The 16,535-nt window shown below is 41.6% G+C and overlaps 1 protein-coding gene across 5 annotated transcripts in view; it reads right to left on the reverse strand.

Annotated features, from left to right (window-relative positions):
- The window catches only part of SPATS2L (spermatogenesis associated serine rich 2 like), an 82,912-nt gene that overhangs the window by 35,791 nt on the left and 30,586 nt on the right, over positions 1–16,535 (reverse strand). For 3 of the 5 annotated variants that reach the window (XM_084288919.1, XM_084288918.1, XM_084288920.1), the window contains one exon: positions 3,159–3,220. The exons of 1 other annotated variant lie outside the window; for it this stretch is intronic. In XM_084288919.1, the coding sequence (XP_084145045.1) occupies positions 3,159–3,197 (39 nt within the window). In that variant the 5' untranslated portion in view covers positions 3,198–3,220. Of the gene's footprint in view, positions 1–3,158; positions 3,221–13,581; positions 13,599–16,535 lie in introns of those variants that run through there. One more of the 5 variants, XM_084288921.1, reaches the window with a different exon arrangement.

A 16,535-nucleotide genomic window follows, 5' to 3' on the forward strand; every position in this document is an offset into this window, starting at 1 on the left:
CGTACAGAATCTCAGCACCTCTTCTGTTCATATACTTGGTTAATGCTTGAATAGTTTCATTAATTTTATGGAATTATTTGGGATTTAAGCCAATGAGTTTGACCAGTTTTATCCCTTAATCCACAGAATGTTTGCACTTGAAAGTGCATGACCTGAACTATGTATAACTCCTAGTTTTTAAAGATCTTGATAACAGAAAAGTCCTCAGATATACATTGTTTTTAGATACAGATGAGGAGAGTCAGGGGGCAAGGACAACAGCATAGTGAATGAAGAACACAGCAAGAGGCAGGGGAAAGGGAATTGTTTCAAGAGAGATCCTGATGGTAAACTCCTTGTACTGCTTATGCAGGCATGCAACCCTTGCTGCTGCTGAAATGTAGGCTTATGGTATTCCAGAAAGTCTCTGGATTATATGCATGAAAATATGGTAATCAGAACTCTCCTGGCTCCCCACAAGTATCACAGATGCAGAAGCCTCTGCCAACTTTGGAAAATTCCATTAAGATTTCTGACATCGCAGGCCAACATTTATGTGAATCTCTCAGGAAAAAAAAAAAAAGAAAAAATAGATGTTAAATAGAATGCTTGTCCTACTGACTTTATGAACTATTTCAGCTGAAATGTTATGAATACATTATAGTACCAGTACAAGTACCAGTACTACAGTAGCATTCTCTTGTGACTCAAGTTAGCGGTAAGGTCTTAGAAAACTTGCATGGGTAAGCATCCTAACTTTAGTTAGTAACACTTGAAATGTCTGCCTCAGCCTTACATTATCATTAAAACGGTGGCAGAAATTTTATTTCCTTGAATTACTAGATGCTGATCATGGAGAAAAACATGAGTAGATGTAACAATTTAAAAACAAAGCAATAAAAAACACATTATGCCAAAACTTCATGGGCTCTGTACATTTTTGTTACAGCAAAGCAATGTCTAACTTAAGTAGAAAATTGAGTTCTATTTTTGCCAAAAAAACCCTTACAATAATAAGTATGTGTGTGCAGATGTGATGTACGGCTCTTTTGGCTTCATTCAAGTCCTAGCAGGATCAAAATCTGAAGCATACTATGATTTGCAAGTACAGAGGTAGGAAAGATGGAGACTTGGCAAGGAACAGTATTCAATTCTGTTCTATTTAACAAGACCTGCTCATATTTGTATTGATAACAGTGGGTTTGTGGAGCTCAGCAAAAGTAATTAAGTTTATAAAACTTACTTTTGTTTCTCAGAAATACTAACCAAAGAAAGTGAATAAAACTAAACACTGAACTCACTGCTTTTAGACTTTGTAACATGACTGTCTTGCTCTACCCACGTAAGTTTTAAGTGTGAAAAGGATTTGATCTGCACTCTTACCGGGGTACAGTAAATGCCTGCTTTTCAGAAGTACACAAGGTCCTTACATTTTAGCATTCTGGTCTGTGGGCAAATACAGTTAAAAGTCAACTGAGCAGGGCATATCCATTCATCCCTTCTCTTCTATTTCTAGTGTGTGACAGCAATATTCTGAATGTACCTTTAGAACCCTCTGAAAGAGCCACCATACTGTAAAACAAACAGATTTCAAATGGATGTTCTGTGCCATGCCATGGCAATCTCACTTTAAAATGAGACAGGTGAAGCAGCCCAGGTGAAGCAGCAAACTGAGCATGCTAGCTCTTCAACAGACATAGGCAGATTTTGAAATTTATGCATTTTATGTATTTATTGCTAAGCCTTTATTCAGCAGTTTATTAGCCTGTATTTTTTCGGAATTAAAAAAAACAGCAACTTTGCTGCTGATAACCTAGCTTTTAATCATGGCATAGAGATTTAGTGGCACTAAATACTGGTGGAAAATACTAGAATAAAAAGAACTATTATAAGTGAGTGGATATTGATCCAATTATTTTCCTTCTTTAAAATGTGTATGCTTATGAACATTTAACTTTAGATACCTCAAATAAATGTTGGACATAACAAATATTACACTGTGAATAAGAGCCTCTTGCAGTTCTTTGTTCTTAAACTAGAAAGAGACAAACAGTCCGTTTATAAAGCCCTGCACTTGTAAAACTAACTAAATTAAGGAAAGAATTTAAGATACACAGTAAATAAGTAAAACAAATTAAATTTACTGGAGTTATATTTTGAGAATTATTCTAATTTGCCTTGCAGAACTCTGGCTCAAGGGAATGACATTTGATGGCGTTACTGTCTACTGCAAAAATCAATCGAGCTACTCAGTATTTAAACCCTGTGCTGTTATTAGGGACTAAGGAAGATACTCATCACCAAAATATGGATTCACATTGACATGCAAATTCTCAGTGACAATGAGCAATATAGCAGTTTACAATGAATATGAGGAAAAGCAACTCAAAAAACAGCACCTGGGCAAGGCATTTTGTAAAGAATTGTTTCGTCAAAGAATAAAGCAAGGCCTAGAGAGAAGAAACTATTTCATGTGCCTTTTGCCCCGCAGGATGTTACGTGCCACAGGCAGGTTGTATGATACAGTGGGTGATGACTATATTTCTGTTTCACATTGCCTTCACTTTTCTGTATTTCCTTGATATAACATATTTGATCAAACAGATTTGATCCTTTCTCCTTGTGCAACTTTCATGAAGTGAACACACCTAATCAACTTTCTCATTGATACTCAAAAAAACTTGGGCCCACTAACAGAACTGGATGCTGGCCCTTAGCGTCCATCAGAGATGCTTCGGTAGGAGCAAAAAAAAAAAATATCCTTTTTAGCCTCTAATTTTAGAAATTACCTTCAAGTATTCCAGTACAACATTCTTGGTCAGAAAAAAGTGATTTCTAAAAGGGTACATTTCCTCAAAGGGTGAATTTTGTGCATCGGCAACCACCACAAAGTGCTACTCTCCATAGCATCGGCATGCACAGGAACCACAAGAAAATAAGAGATAGAAAATAAGAGATCTGTGTCTGACAGAACATTGTCTCCTTGCAGAAAAGCAAAAATGTGTTTCTCATCAGCCAAGATTAACATTCTAAACCTATTAATACCCGTCAGTGTACTTAACTTTGTGCATAAAGTCAACTTATACTGAAGTTAAGTATGTGAGTAGTGCTTGAAGAAGCAGGGATGAAACACGTGTTACAAAGATTTCAGTTTGCACTGCACTGTTACTTCAGCCTACCTTTTCCTTGATATTTACAGGAGAACTGATCTCTGCCATCTTTCCCCTGGTGAGAATATTGTCTGTGAAAAGAGGAAGACAAAGATTCATTTGGAGGTTTTAATTACAACCTGTCAGAGGTACATAAGGACTAATTGAATCTTCTTACATATAAGCACCAGAGAAACATGAAAACAGTTAGTCTAGAGAATCACAGAATTTCTAGGTTGGAAGAGACCTCAAGATCATCGAGTCCAACCTCTGACCTAACATTAAACAGTCCTCCACTAAACCATATCACTAAGTTCTACATCTAAACGTCTTTTAAAGACCTCCAGGGATGGTGACTGAACCACTTCCCTGGGCAGCCCGTTCCAATGCCTTACAACCGTTTCAGTAAAGAAGTTCTTCCTAACATCCAACCTAAACCTCCCCTGGCGCAACTTAAAGCCCATTCCCCCTCATCCTGTCACCAGGCACGTGGGAGAACAGACCAACCCCCATCTTGCTACAGCCTCCTTTAAGGTACCTATAAAGACCAATAAGCTTTAAGGTACCTAAAAAGAGCAATAAGGTCACCCCTGAGCCTCCTCTTCTCCAGGCTGAACAACCCCAGCTCCCTCAGCCGCTCCTCGTAGGACTTGTTATCCAGACCCCTCATCAGCTTCGTCACCCTTCTCTGGACTCGCTCGAGCACCTTGATGTCCTTCTTGTAGCGAGAGGTCCAAAACTGAGCACAGTACTCAAGGTGCGGCCTCACCAGAGTCGAGTACAGGGGGACAATCACTTCCCTAGCCCTGCTGGCCACACTGCTTCTTATGCAAGCCAGGAAGCTGTTGGCCTTCTTGGCCACCTGAGCACACTGCTGGCTCATATTCAGCCAACTATCAACCATCACTCCCAGGTCCTTCTCTGCCTGGCAGCTTTCCAACCACTCATCTCCCAGCCTGTAGCTCTGCTTGGGGTTATTGCGCCCCCAGTGCAGGACCCAGCACTTGGCTTTGTTGAACTTCATACACTTGGCCTCAGCCCATCGGTGCAGCCTATCCAGATCCTCCTGCAGAGCTTTCCTACCCTCAAGCAGATCGACACACGCACCTAACTTGGTGTCATCTGCAAACTTACTGAGGGTGCACTCGATGCCCTCATCCAGATCATCGATGAAGATATTAAAGAGGACCGGCCCCAGCACCGAGCCCTGGGGGACGCCACTAGTGACCGGCCTCCAGCTGGATTTGACTCCATTCACCACAACTCTTTGGGCCCGGCTATCCAGCCAGTTTCTAACCCAACGAAGCGTGCGCCAGTCCAAGCCAAGAGCAGCCAGTTTCTTGAGGAGAATGCTGTGGGAGACGGTGTCAAAAGCCTTGCTGAAGTCAAGGTAGACCACATCCACAGCCTTTCCCTCATCCACCCAGCGCGTCACTTTATCATAGGAGGAGGAAGGAGATCAGGTTTGTCAAGCAGGACCTGCCTTTCATAAACCCATGCTGACTGGGCCTGATCGCCTGCTTGCCCTGCAAGTGCCGCGTGATGACTCTCAAGATAATCTGCTCCATGAGCTTCCCTGGCACTGAGGTCAAACTGACAGGCCTGTAGTTCCCCGGGTCTGCCCTCCGGCCCTTCTTGTAGATGGGCATCACGTTTGCTAGCTGCCAGTCAACTGGGACCTCCCCTGATAGCCAGGACTGCTGATAAATGATGGATAGTGGCTTGGCCAGCTCCTCTGCCAGTTCCCTCAGTACCCTCGGGTGGATCCCATCCGGCCCCATTGACTTGCGCACATCCATGTGCCGTAGCAGGTCACCAACCATTTCCTCATGGATAGTGAGGGCCACATTCTGCTCCCCATCCCCTTTCACCAGATCAGGGTACTGGGTATCCAGAGAACAACCGGTATTGCCACTAAAGACTGAGGCAAAGAAGGCATTAGCACCTCAGCCTTCTCCTCATCTTTTGTAACAAGGTTTCCCCCCACATCCAGTAAAGAATGGAGATTCTCCTCAGTCCTCCGTTTTGCATTGATGTATTTGTAAAAATATATATTTTTTTGCCTTTAATGGCAATAGCCAGTTTGAGCTCCAGATGAGCTTTGGCCTTTCTAATTTTGTCCCTGCACAACCTCGCAACATCCTTATAGTCCTCCTCAGTGGCCCGCACTTTTTTCCAAAGATTATAAACCTCTTTTTTCTCCTAAGCTCAAGCCACAACTCTCTGTTCACCCAGGCCAGTCTTCTTCCACGCTGGCTCGTCTTTGGGCACATGGGGACAGACTGCTACTGTGCCATTAAGATTTCCTTCTTGAAGAGCACCCAGCCTTCCTGGACTCCTCTGCCATTCAGAACCGCCTCCCAAAGGACTCTACCAACCAGCATCCTGAACAGCTCAAAGTCAGCCCTCTAGAAGTCCAATACAATGGTTTTTACTGGTCCCCTTCCTGGCCTCGCCAATAATAGAGAAGTCCACCATTTCGTGGTCACTCTGCCCAAGACAGCTTCCGACCACCACATCTCCCCACCAGTCCTTCTCTGTGAAGAGAAGGTCTAGCGGGGCACCACCCCTGGTAGGCTCATTAACCAGCTGTGTCAGGAAGCTATCTTCCACGCTCTCCAGAAACCTCCTAGACTGCTTTCTCTGGACTGTGTTGTGCTTCCAGGATATGTCAGGGAAGCTGAAGTCCCCCACGAGAACAAGCACAGATGATTTCACAGCTTCTGTCAGCTGCCTGTAGAACTCCTCATCCGTCTCCTCATCCTGGTTTGGTGGTCTATAACAGACCCCGACCAGGACGCTAGCCTTGTTGGCCTTCCCGCCGATCCTAACCCACAGGAACTCAACCTTGTCATTCCCAGCCTCGAGTTCCACAACATCAAGAGATTCTCTAATATAGAGAGACACACCACCAACCCTGCTGTGCTGCCTGTCCCTTCTGAAGAGCTTATAGCCAGGCATTGCAGCACTCTAGTCATGAGAGTGGTCCCACCACATTTCCGTGATGGCAATCAAGTTGTAGCCTGCCTGCTGCACGATGGCTTCCAGCTCCTCCTGTTTGTTACCCACGCTGCGTGTGTTAGTGTAGATGCACTTCAATTGCGCCATTGCCTTATCCCCTGGCCTTGCCATTGTTCCCCCTGGCACACCTCCAACAAGCCTTGTTTCAGCCCTGTCCCCCTTCTTACCTAGCTTAAAGCCCTGCCAATGAGCCCTGCCAGCTCCTGGGCTAGGATCCGTTTTCCCCTTAGAGATAGGTGGGACCTGTCTGCAACCATCAGGCTGGGCGCTGAGTAAAGCGCCCCATGGTCAAAAAAAAACAAAATTTCTGTGTTGGCACCAGCCTCTGAGCCACGTGTTTATCAGGTGGACTTTCCGTGTCCTGTCTGTACCCCTCCCTGCCACTGTAGGAATAGACAAAAACACCACCTGTACTCCTGCTCCCTCCACTAATCGTCCCAGCCCCCTAAAGTCCTGTCTGATAGCCTTGAGACTTCTTTCTTCAATGTCATCACTGCCAGCCTGGACTATCAAAAGAGGATAATAGAGGGGCGAACCAGGTTGGGAAGCTTTCTGGCAACATCCCTGACCCTGGCCCCAGGGAGGCAGCAGACTTCCCTACGGGTAGGGTCAGGCCGACAAAGAGGGCCCTCTGTTCCCCTGAGAAGAGAGTCTCCCACAACAATCACCCTTCTTTCTTTGTTGGTGCAGGCAGTCCTGAGGCGTGGAGTTGACTTCCTCACCCTAGGCATCCTCCTGGGTAGGCTTCCTACTTCATCCTCACCCACAGGTCTCTCAAGCTCCAGGGCCTGACACCTGTTGTGTAAGGGCACCTGGGAAGGCGGGGCTGGAAGGGGAGGGCATTGCCTGTGAGGTCGAGCAGGGACCTGTTTCCATTCCTCCTCAACTCCCAGGTCCCTTCCCTCTGCCTGACAGTGATAGGGCAGGGGGTCCACCACTATTTGGGGTGTCTCACCCCAGTGAGACACCCTTCAGGCCGCACAGGCAGTTTCTCCACCAGTCTATCTCCCGCTCGCACTCCCTGATGGCCCTCAACCTCTCCACCTCCTCCTTGAGTTCTGCCACCATGCGGATCCTGTTTCCTGCACAGCACTGCTCAATTTTGAAAAAAAAGTGGAACAAGTTCAAATTTCATGCCTTCCCTGGATTAGTTCTGCAAGCACATTTCAAAAATGCCTTATAGTTATGAATCATGATAGGAGGAGTATCATGCTTCTCCCAGACATGTCTCTTAGATTAGACTCCATTATTACTTGATACTTTTGAAATTTGAGGAGGAAGAATACCTAAGATGAACTCAACAGCTCTTGTTTTCTCAATCACCAGAAATCTTACTTTTTGCCAGAAGAAAGATCCCATCTGAAGATCCCATTGTAAAAAGCAGCCAGAAGTACCATGAGGCAGACAAGTGCTGCACAACTGTTTTTTTTTTGTTTTGTTTTTAAACTGAATTAAAGTTTTTAACCACACACCTTCTTTTAAAGCTAACAAGGCCTGTATGGTTAAATCTCCAAGTCTATCCTGAACTTGGGCACATGAATGGAGTTTGCATGTAATTAAGAAACTCTGCTATAGGCTTTTTATTTTTTGTTACCCAGCCATGTAACAGAGACACTGCATCCCACAATGAAGAGTTAATACAGAGAAAGTAGTCCAGGTGTCTAATCCAGCTTCCATCAAAACTAATTACCTTAGAGTTCCGTAAGGGACAGACTTGAATTTTAAAATTCATTTTAAAAAAACATTTTAAAATTAAGTCACACACAAAGAATTAGATAGCAGACTCAAGTCAAAAGATATAGAGGCTTGGCCACCAAATTTAACTCCATTGTACACTGGAAGGAAGGTATTGCTGTACATAAACAAGAATAAAATCTCAGTTCTTTCCAACTTCCTAAACTGCAACACCTTTTTCCCATTTGATACCTCTGCTCTCTGGACTGATAAGAGTTCCCATAATTCTTCTAAATCTCTTTTAATGCACTTAAAGAAAAATCCTCCCTCAACTCCAGCTTTGAAACATTGCACTTTGGTGGAGTTCAAACACCTAATGCTTCTACTACACTATTTAGTAATATCACTCAAATATATTTATTTGGTTTTGTATGCATGTGTTTTCTAATTAAAAAGATGAGATTCAAGGAAGTACATTTTCAAACATAACATTACTTTTGGTAAGTGGGAAAGAGACAGCAGGAAGAAGAAAAGGGAACACATTTTTGAGTTTTGATATGATGAAGAGCAGACACCAAATTATGCAAGCCCACAAAAAAGGTGCCAGAAAGGGGGGGGTGGGGGTGGGGAAAGTAACCCTTTCCATTACTAGTTATTTAAAAAAAAATATGCTTGAAATGAGTAAGATTCCTTCTGCCACCTTTGTTTTACTGTGCTGTCAACAGATAACATCTGTCTATAAAAATTCACATACCTTGTAGCTGCCTTTATTCAGTGGCTCAGCCACTTTACCAAGACAGAGATGGAGTCTACATTGTGTATCCCATAAGACTTCTTTCCAGCAACTGGGACACTCTGAATGCCTTACTATCTGCTGAAGAAAGCATCTCAGATCAGAAGCCTCCCCACAACCCTTATAAATCAAGGATGAAAGAGCTCAAGTTTCTTTGTCAAACCCACTTAATGGCTAACAGTAGAGTTATAAAGTGTCTGGAGAAAGCAGGTAGGAAGATCACATCAAATGTGAGGGTGGGGCAACTCCAATATTTAGTGTGTGAACTTAGCTGTAGTCAGTAGTCCCTATAAGACATTTTTCCTGTACTTCTCTCGTACTTTTATTTTGCCATCAAGCTATTTCTCATGCCAAATGGGCACAGAGCATGAGATACAGTACATCAAATTTCCCATGCAGACTGGAAAACCTAGCTCTAAAATTATGCTAACTCTTCATTATCCCTTACAACTTTTCAGAAAAGAATGCATTTTACATATTGACATCAAAACTGTGCTGGATTGATATTCTTCTCTGTTCTAAGATAATTGCATTTTAAGGAATGGTTATCTGACTAGTTCACCCTCATATCTACTGTCTAGTAGCTCCAGTAATGTTACAGTGACCTCTTGCATGTGGGATTAAAACACACTTAAACTGATCCACACCTTGTAGTAACCATAATAAAGAAAAACTGGGAAAATTTTCTTGAAGAACTGAACATGCCACAGAAACCAAGTACAATAAGGTTTACAGCTAACAGAGCCTTCTGACCTTAAAATCTGTTAATACATAAAACAAATAAATAATGGGAAAATATCTGCCATCTGAAATATCGAAGTTCTGCTTTTTCAGCATATTTTCCTAATTATGTAACAGAACTATACAAAAACTGGTAAAACTGCATTTTGTATGAAGCAAATTAATCATAGTGACCTTATTTAGTGAAAAATTCAACCTTCTGTTTATGTAACTTCAAAGACAGTAGCTAAATAACGCACCCAATTTAAATTTGCTGATTTAACCATGCTACAGCACTTAGCCAAATTTAGTCTTTGTAACAATGCTCTGACTTGCTTTAAAAACAGACAAAAATGTCATACAACACTTCTCCAGATTTACTTGTCTCTACTTTGCTATATGTCCAGGTATTACTATGATAAGAGTCTTCTACTGATGAATGCAGTGCCAATTCAGCTAGCCTCCAAGCTGTTTCAGGAAGACTTGGCAAGACATGAAGAACATCCCTCAAAAAAGAGTGTTTCTCTTTTTTCTCCCCCCACCCCCCACCCCTTACTTCCTGCTTTCCCCTGCCTCCTCCCTCAAGATCACGAACTAAGAGAACACCAGCTTCTGCAAGTGGGCTCATTCCTCTACACTTCAGACTTTTCATTAATATGCATATTAGAGCTGTCAAAATGATGCTAAAATTGAGTTGGAGCTATTTTCTGTTCACCTTCTACAAGGGCAGATAATTGAAATAACCTGCATAAAACACTTCCTCATTTATGTAACTCACAGTCCAGCAATACTTGTTATATAAAATACAAACTATATACATTAGAAGGAAAATGTCAGAGTAGTGCTGATCTTTAAAATTATCCTTTATCACTATACTTAATGTGCTATTCAGTTTTCTCATTGTAGCAATCTGATTTATTAATTTTTTCCTCTAATGATTTTTTAATCCCTGTATTGAAAGATTGCTGCATTTCTAAATCCTATGACGAAAGATTGTAACACACAAGGAATTTTATGCAGAAAATGGTCCCAGTGAAGTTTAAGAGCTTTTGCTGGAGGCATAAATCTAAATTTGAACAGCTCCATTTTGATTCCTAATTCTTTATAGAAGCGTCTTCCTGCATGAGCTGTGGAAGATCAGAATATGGCCCACAACTGAGTCCTAAAACCACCACAGAGCAGTGCTTTGCATGTCAATGTGTGCACAGAAAATGGTTGGAGAAAGGTCTTTTACAGATTTGCTGCAGGGGCTAAGACTTGTAAGTTAAAACAAGCGCTGAATGTATTATGCACACACAAAACATACCGTATGAAAGATTCTCAACTTGAGTATCAGCTTAAATGCTTTGTCTTTCTCCACATCTCTCAATCGTACTCCTGAAATGTTAATGTACATGTATGTCACCTCAACAGGGCTTTTGTGAAAAAGGAATGAAATGAAAGAAATACTACAGAATCCTATATTTAAATTAGTCATTAATTACTAATACTAATTTCCAGATGTGTTTACTGGAATAGGAGATCACTTTGAGTTGCTTGTTATTTCCTGACCTCAAATACTGACAGAAGCACATTATTTCTATACCGATTACATACTTCCAAATGAGAGAGTATGCCTTCCCTTTCAATACAATGAAAAGAGAAAAATACAGTAGAAGCGCTTTAATGGAGTGCTGCAGAGCAGAGTGAATTAAGTTTGGCAGAGCCTTATTTTCCTCCCCTACCAAATTAAGCGATTCATACTGCTCCGCACAGGTTTAAGCTAAGGTTAAACTGAACTGGAGCAAGCTGAGGTGCTCACACGTGTTCTGGCCCTGACTTTACTGCAAGTAGCAATATCCAGCAGAGCAGACAGGCAGGCATAGCCCTTAACCACCACAGCAGAACATGCCTGAGCTCACCTGTCACTGTCTTAAGTACGTGGCTGCTTGCCCAGCACTTACAGCCATTTCTTTCCTGTCTTCAAGCAGCTCTGATATCCCTCTGCTGCTGTGTTCATCCTCCAAGGAACACCTGCCACCTTTCAACTAGCACCAGGTGTCTGACAGGCAAAATTTCTCCAGCTAAGCAGGCCTTGGGGTAAAGGTGCCACACTCTTCATTTTGTGAAACGTTTTGTATGGGCAGGAAATTGCCAACATCTCAAGCATCAGAGAAGGAGTCTGTGCCCTGCCTCTCCTGCAAAAATCTGGCTACTACCACATATAGTATGCTTAAACTTCAGACTTAAAAGCAGTATCAGAAAAATAAAAAATGTGCCTCTTTCCATCAAAACAAAAAAGAATCTTCCAACAAATACAGAGAGGGGAAAGGAGCTTATGGAAGTGCCAGTGTTGCCAGGCAGATGTGTTTTGTGAAAGCAGCCCAGAAGTAAGTTCCATCAGAGCAGAGGAGATTGTTGCAGCTGTTCCACTGCTTCTGACAGCTGAACACACAACTTATCTCTGGCAACAGCAAACAGAAAATTCCCCACAAAATATTTTGGGAAGGTTTTCCTATCTCTGTGTTTATGGATGAATAAAGTCTCCTGTACCTCTAAAATGATGTACTTCCTCATTTGGCCACCACAACCATTTCCTATTTTAATGTCTCCCCTATACAACAAGAATCCCAGGTCTGACTGACTTGACCCTTCTCCACGCTTTTCAAGTCCATATCTGCTTCTGCTGTCATCTGCTGCATCTTGTACTAACCCAGCCCTTCCTTCCACAATGCTAATTTCTTGCAAATGTCCTGTGACTAACATTTTCCAAGTTCTACACAGCACCCCAAACGCAGCCTTTTTTTTTTTTTTTTTTTTTGGTACAACCCTCCTCTTCCTTTTTCCCCTATACTAGACAGGTGATCCCATGAGTACAGATTCTTTGTGTCACAGTGCAGCAACAAAAGGCGGGAGACAGATACAAGGCACTATTGCGTGATTAACTTATCAGCCCTGCCAAGCATGGCTATGCACACTCAGTCACTGAGTAAGCTTTCACTGTTAGCAGAGAAGCTAGAGTTTACAATTTTTTCACTCAAATATGCTGATGAAGTAGATCAATGCTTGAATGTGGGCTTTTTATTTTATTTTTAATTAAGGAGCATTTACTCATTTCCAATTAGTTCTGTCAAAACTCCCCAAATCCAAAAAGCTGATGTGAGGTACCGGCAGAACACAACAATCACAAGTTTAGCATTTACATCGTTTTTGGAAGTTGGTTCTAAGTGTATCTAATGAGATTGCAGCAGCCTGTGCTATGCTTTCATCTTCTGCACACCTACTTCCTCTACAGAATTAGATCTCATTTTTAAATGGGATTCCTATCTATCCCATGTGTATTATATTACTGTCTTGCCCGCAGACACCCACATGCTCTAGGTAAAGACAAAAACATCAGAATAAGAGACACATGGCCTTTGTTCCACATTTGACTTCCTCTGACTATCACAGAGATAGTCTCTTTGATGTTATTTGTCAGAGAACAGCAGATAAATGCTGAGATAAACACACCTTTTCTAGTGTATTTTTAAATTAAAGGAAGGCTCTCAAAAATCAAGTATTTCGGAAAGGACTTCTGGTTTTCACTCAGACTATTTAAATAGCAGAAGGAAAAAAAAAGATCTCTTACCACATCAAAAGCCAAACATTAACACACACGTGACTAAGTTACAAAACCTTACTTTGTCGTCAGTTGTGCACAAAACTGTGCTATTGTGGTGGCACAATAGATAAAATAAATTAAAATTAAAATACAGGACATGGCACTGAGATTGATGCTTGTTTTCACTATCTTGAAATTAGCAACAGGTGTGATTTGTCTATTTGCTGTAGTCTAGAGTCTAATGGTAAATAGAATAATTAAAAAATAAATGCAGAAATGTAATGAGGATCAGGAATATCTATGACATTAACAAGCATCCTCCCAGCTGTCCTTTTAGCTTTATCTTTCTAAAAGACGACATAAAGGGGAGAAAAAAAAAAAAAAAGAAAAACAACATACACACACAAGAGGTAATTAACAAAGAGCTCATATTTTTCCTGTACTGTTTTGAGCCTTTTTAAAGATCATACCCAGAAACAGTACACATGTTCATTGTTTATTTCCTGGTTTTCAGAAATCTGAGATTAGCCACTTCAGGCTGGTTAAGTGCCTCTGGATAATTTTGATATCTAAGGCTTTTAGGATCCTCTCCTTTAAAGATATGCACTGAGGTACACACACATTGCAGAGCACTCTCCTCTTGCAGAACCCAGTGCCATTACCATGCCTTTGTCATGCTCATCTCAACCACAGCAGTTGCCTCTGCATTCTCTCTTCTCGGCTGCCACAGCCTGATTCCCTGATGGTCACCACACTGCCTGAAATCCATTGGCTGCAGAGCTGTAAACAGGATACAGGAAATAAGATGTCTCGCTGATTCCACATGCAAGTCTGGATTCCTACAGAAAAAAGGTTTATGCTCCTCCACTGTTTATCACCTTCTGCCTGAGGATTCCTGAAGTGACTGATGTTAGAATCTGAGAAAGGAGCAGACATCTCAGATATACAGCCTTACAGACTGCACCTTTGTAGAATGTACATTGTGCTGAAAAGGATCTGAACAATCACTTTTATTTAGGTCATTAACACCATCCTGCATGAGTTATAGAGATCAATTTTCTTTCCTAAAAAGCCTAACAAAGTATAGATTTTGGTACCTTTAGAATCAGCCTTCACAGAGCGAATGCTGTTTGCCTGTAAATACAATGTAGGCAGCATTACACTGCAGTAAGTCATTGAAGTGATTCTCATAGCTTCTATCTCACAAGGCCAGAACATTCAGGAGAACAGCTGAATCCAGCGAAATACAAAATAGGTGCCCGCATTTGCAATACTACTAAAAAAAATAAGTGGTAACATTTTACTGATAATTTACTGAACTTTTAATTAATTTGAATGTTCTGAGTAATTTGTTCAATAAGTTTAATCTAACATATGTTTATTGTGCTCTAGAATACCAAACATCAGAAGTTTCCTTTTGTGTTTAACTGATGCTTCAGGCTAAATTCTAAAGCCATCTCTTCTAGCCATTGCAAAAGAGCGTTGGCCTCCGCTCTTACCATTTTTGTACTGAAACAAAGAAAAGCTCTGCCACAGGAGTTACCTGTTTCACAACACTGACAAAAGGCCAGCTGTGTTAATCATAGCAAACTATCAGAATGAGGAACTAGGCCACAGCACAGGCCACATACAAGCCCTGTATATGGTACGGTCCATGATGCAGCAGCTGCAGACCAGTACAAAGCAGGTATTCTGCACCTGCTGAGATAGGCAGGCAGGCACATATATGTTCCTAGAACTGTTCATGCTAAGTTGGTTCCAGGACACCTTCACTCCTTAGCCAAAGTTTATACATATACCCGTTTTTATTTATTTATTTATTTATTTTTAAACACCTGCCAGAATCACAGGACTGCTGTCATCAGAAAACACACATCTGCCTCTGCTGCCTAGCTACCCTCTCATTAGAATAAAATTTTTTTCTTCTAATGGCACATACATATATTCTGTACCTACACACATTCTTACACCTGTGGTCACCTCCCGTACTAAACACAGTGAGTAAAAAATTGCTTGCTTCCAGGAAATATGAACACTGCTCCTTCCTCTGATGGCTATGTGCCTTCCATCCATAAAAATTAGTTGTTGATTCACTACCTCACATTCTACACCTGTGCATTAAAAAGTGCACAACACAAATATTCAGATTAATTTTCTGTGGCCTGTTACAATCACTCACTGAGACCAGAGGATGACAGTTGTCTATACTCTAGGAGTGGCAACAAGGTTATTCATCCCTGATCTCTTCACATGGTGGGTGAGGCTACAAGTCCAGAGACCTACAGAGTTCTCATGCAATTCACTTCCTCTTCTCTGTTATTTGACAAACTTGCATTACATTGCATTCAAATTCAACCATTGATACTTCTAACAATATCATGAATTAAAAACAAAAGGTTATGTCATAATGTTGGCAAAATCAAAGATAAAGCTAAAGGATGTCCAAACTGTGCCAACTCATAAAATACCCTACTATAGAAAAACTAATTTAGTCTTTGCTAAGTAACTCAACTTCTAGTGCCCGCTAATTTGAATGTTCTAAGAACCCATATTAGTTTCTTCAGTAGTGTGTGGAAACAATGAGTGCAATGAAGTACTTTATGAATTAATCATATTTTAAAGTAAAATAAAACTTCAAGTTACATAATGAGCATAATTACTTAACAAACAACATTCGAAACACTGGAGGACATCTACTAAACACATGCAACACTATCTTTAAAAAATGGAGTTCAAATTCTAAAAACACCAAACTTTTGGAACAGAGTCTTGTTATTCAGTACTTGGACCTTTCTGTGGAAGGGTATTCACATGATATAAAAGCTGTTTCCTAGCGAACAGCCAAGCAACTTAGGCATAATCTCTGCAAATTCCTCTCATCCTCTTTACCATACTGATTAACAGGCAAACACTTATTTCCAAGCCAGCTCCTCACTACAGCAGTATGACTATAGACCACTTGAAGCAGAGAGAGCCAGGAACCCGAAGTCAGGAGGTTTTCCCCACTGATTCTTTATGGTGTACATATCATCACATACCCGAACTCCATATTCATTTGGTTTTACGTCCCAGCTGAGGTATACGATCTGATTTGATCTGAACCACCACCAGGTTTTTACCAACTGTCAAGTACGTGGGGGTGGTGGAATGAAGCTGCAATTCAAAACTGAAGTGGCAGTGCTTCCCATTGCCTTTCTTTTCAACTCATATACAACCCTGTTACCTAAGGAAACACTCACCAATGGCCAACACTACTACACATTAAGAAGCTATAATAAATTAAAAAAACACACTAGAAGGCATTTCCCCACTTCAGGGCTCCAAAGGCAAGAATCTCAGCACCACTGCTAACTACTACTCAGGATAATGTAGCAACTTGCCAGGCTCCTGCTGCTCTCCACTACAGGGGACTGTGTCAAGGAGCTCTGTACCCTTACCCCTCCACAACAGCAGGGAATGGATTATACTACTTCGGGGCTGGAAGCACTGCAGAGGGCCTAGGGGCTGTGTTCTGCTGACTGGCATCCTAGTGGAACATCCAAGAGCATCACTCTGATCCAGGATAAACTGAAGATGTCTAAAATTCCTAGGCTTACTGCATATATCTCACTAGTAG

This window comes from Netta rufina (genome assembly GCF_964035555.1).
Source record: "Netta rufina genome assembly, chromosome: 6".
In the NCBI taxonomy this organism is placed as follows: Eukaryota; Metazoa; Chordata; class Aves; order Anseriformes; family Anatidae; genus Netta; species Netta rufina.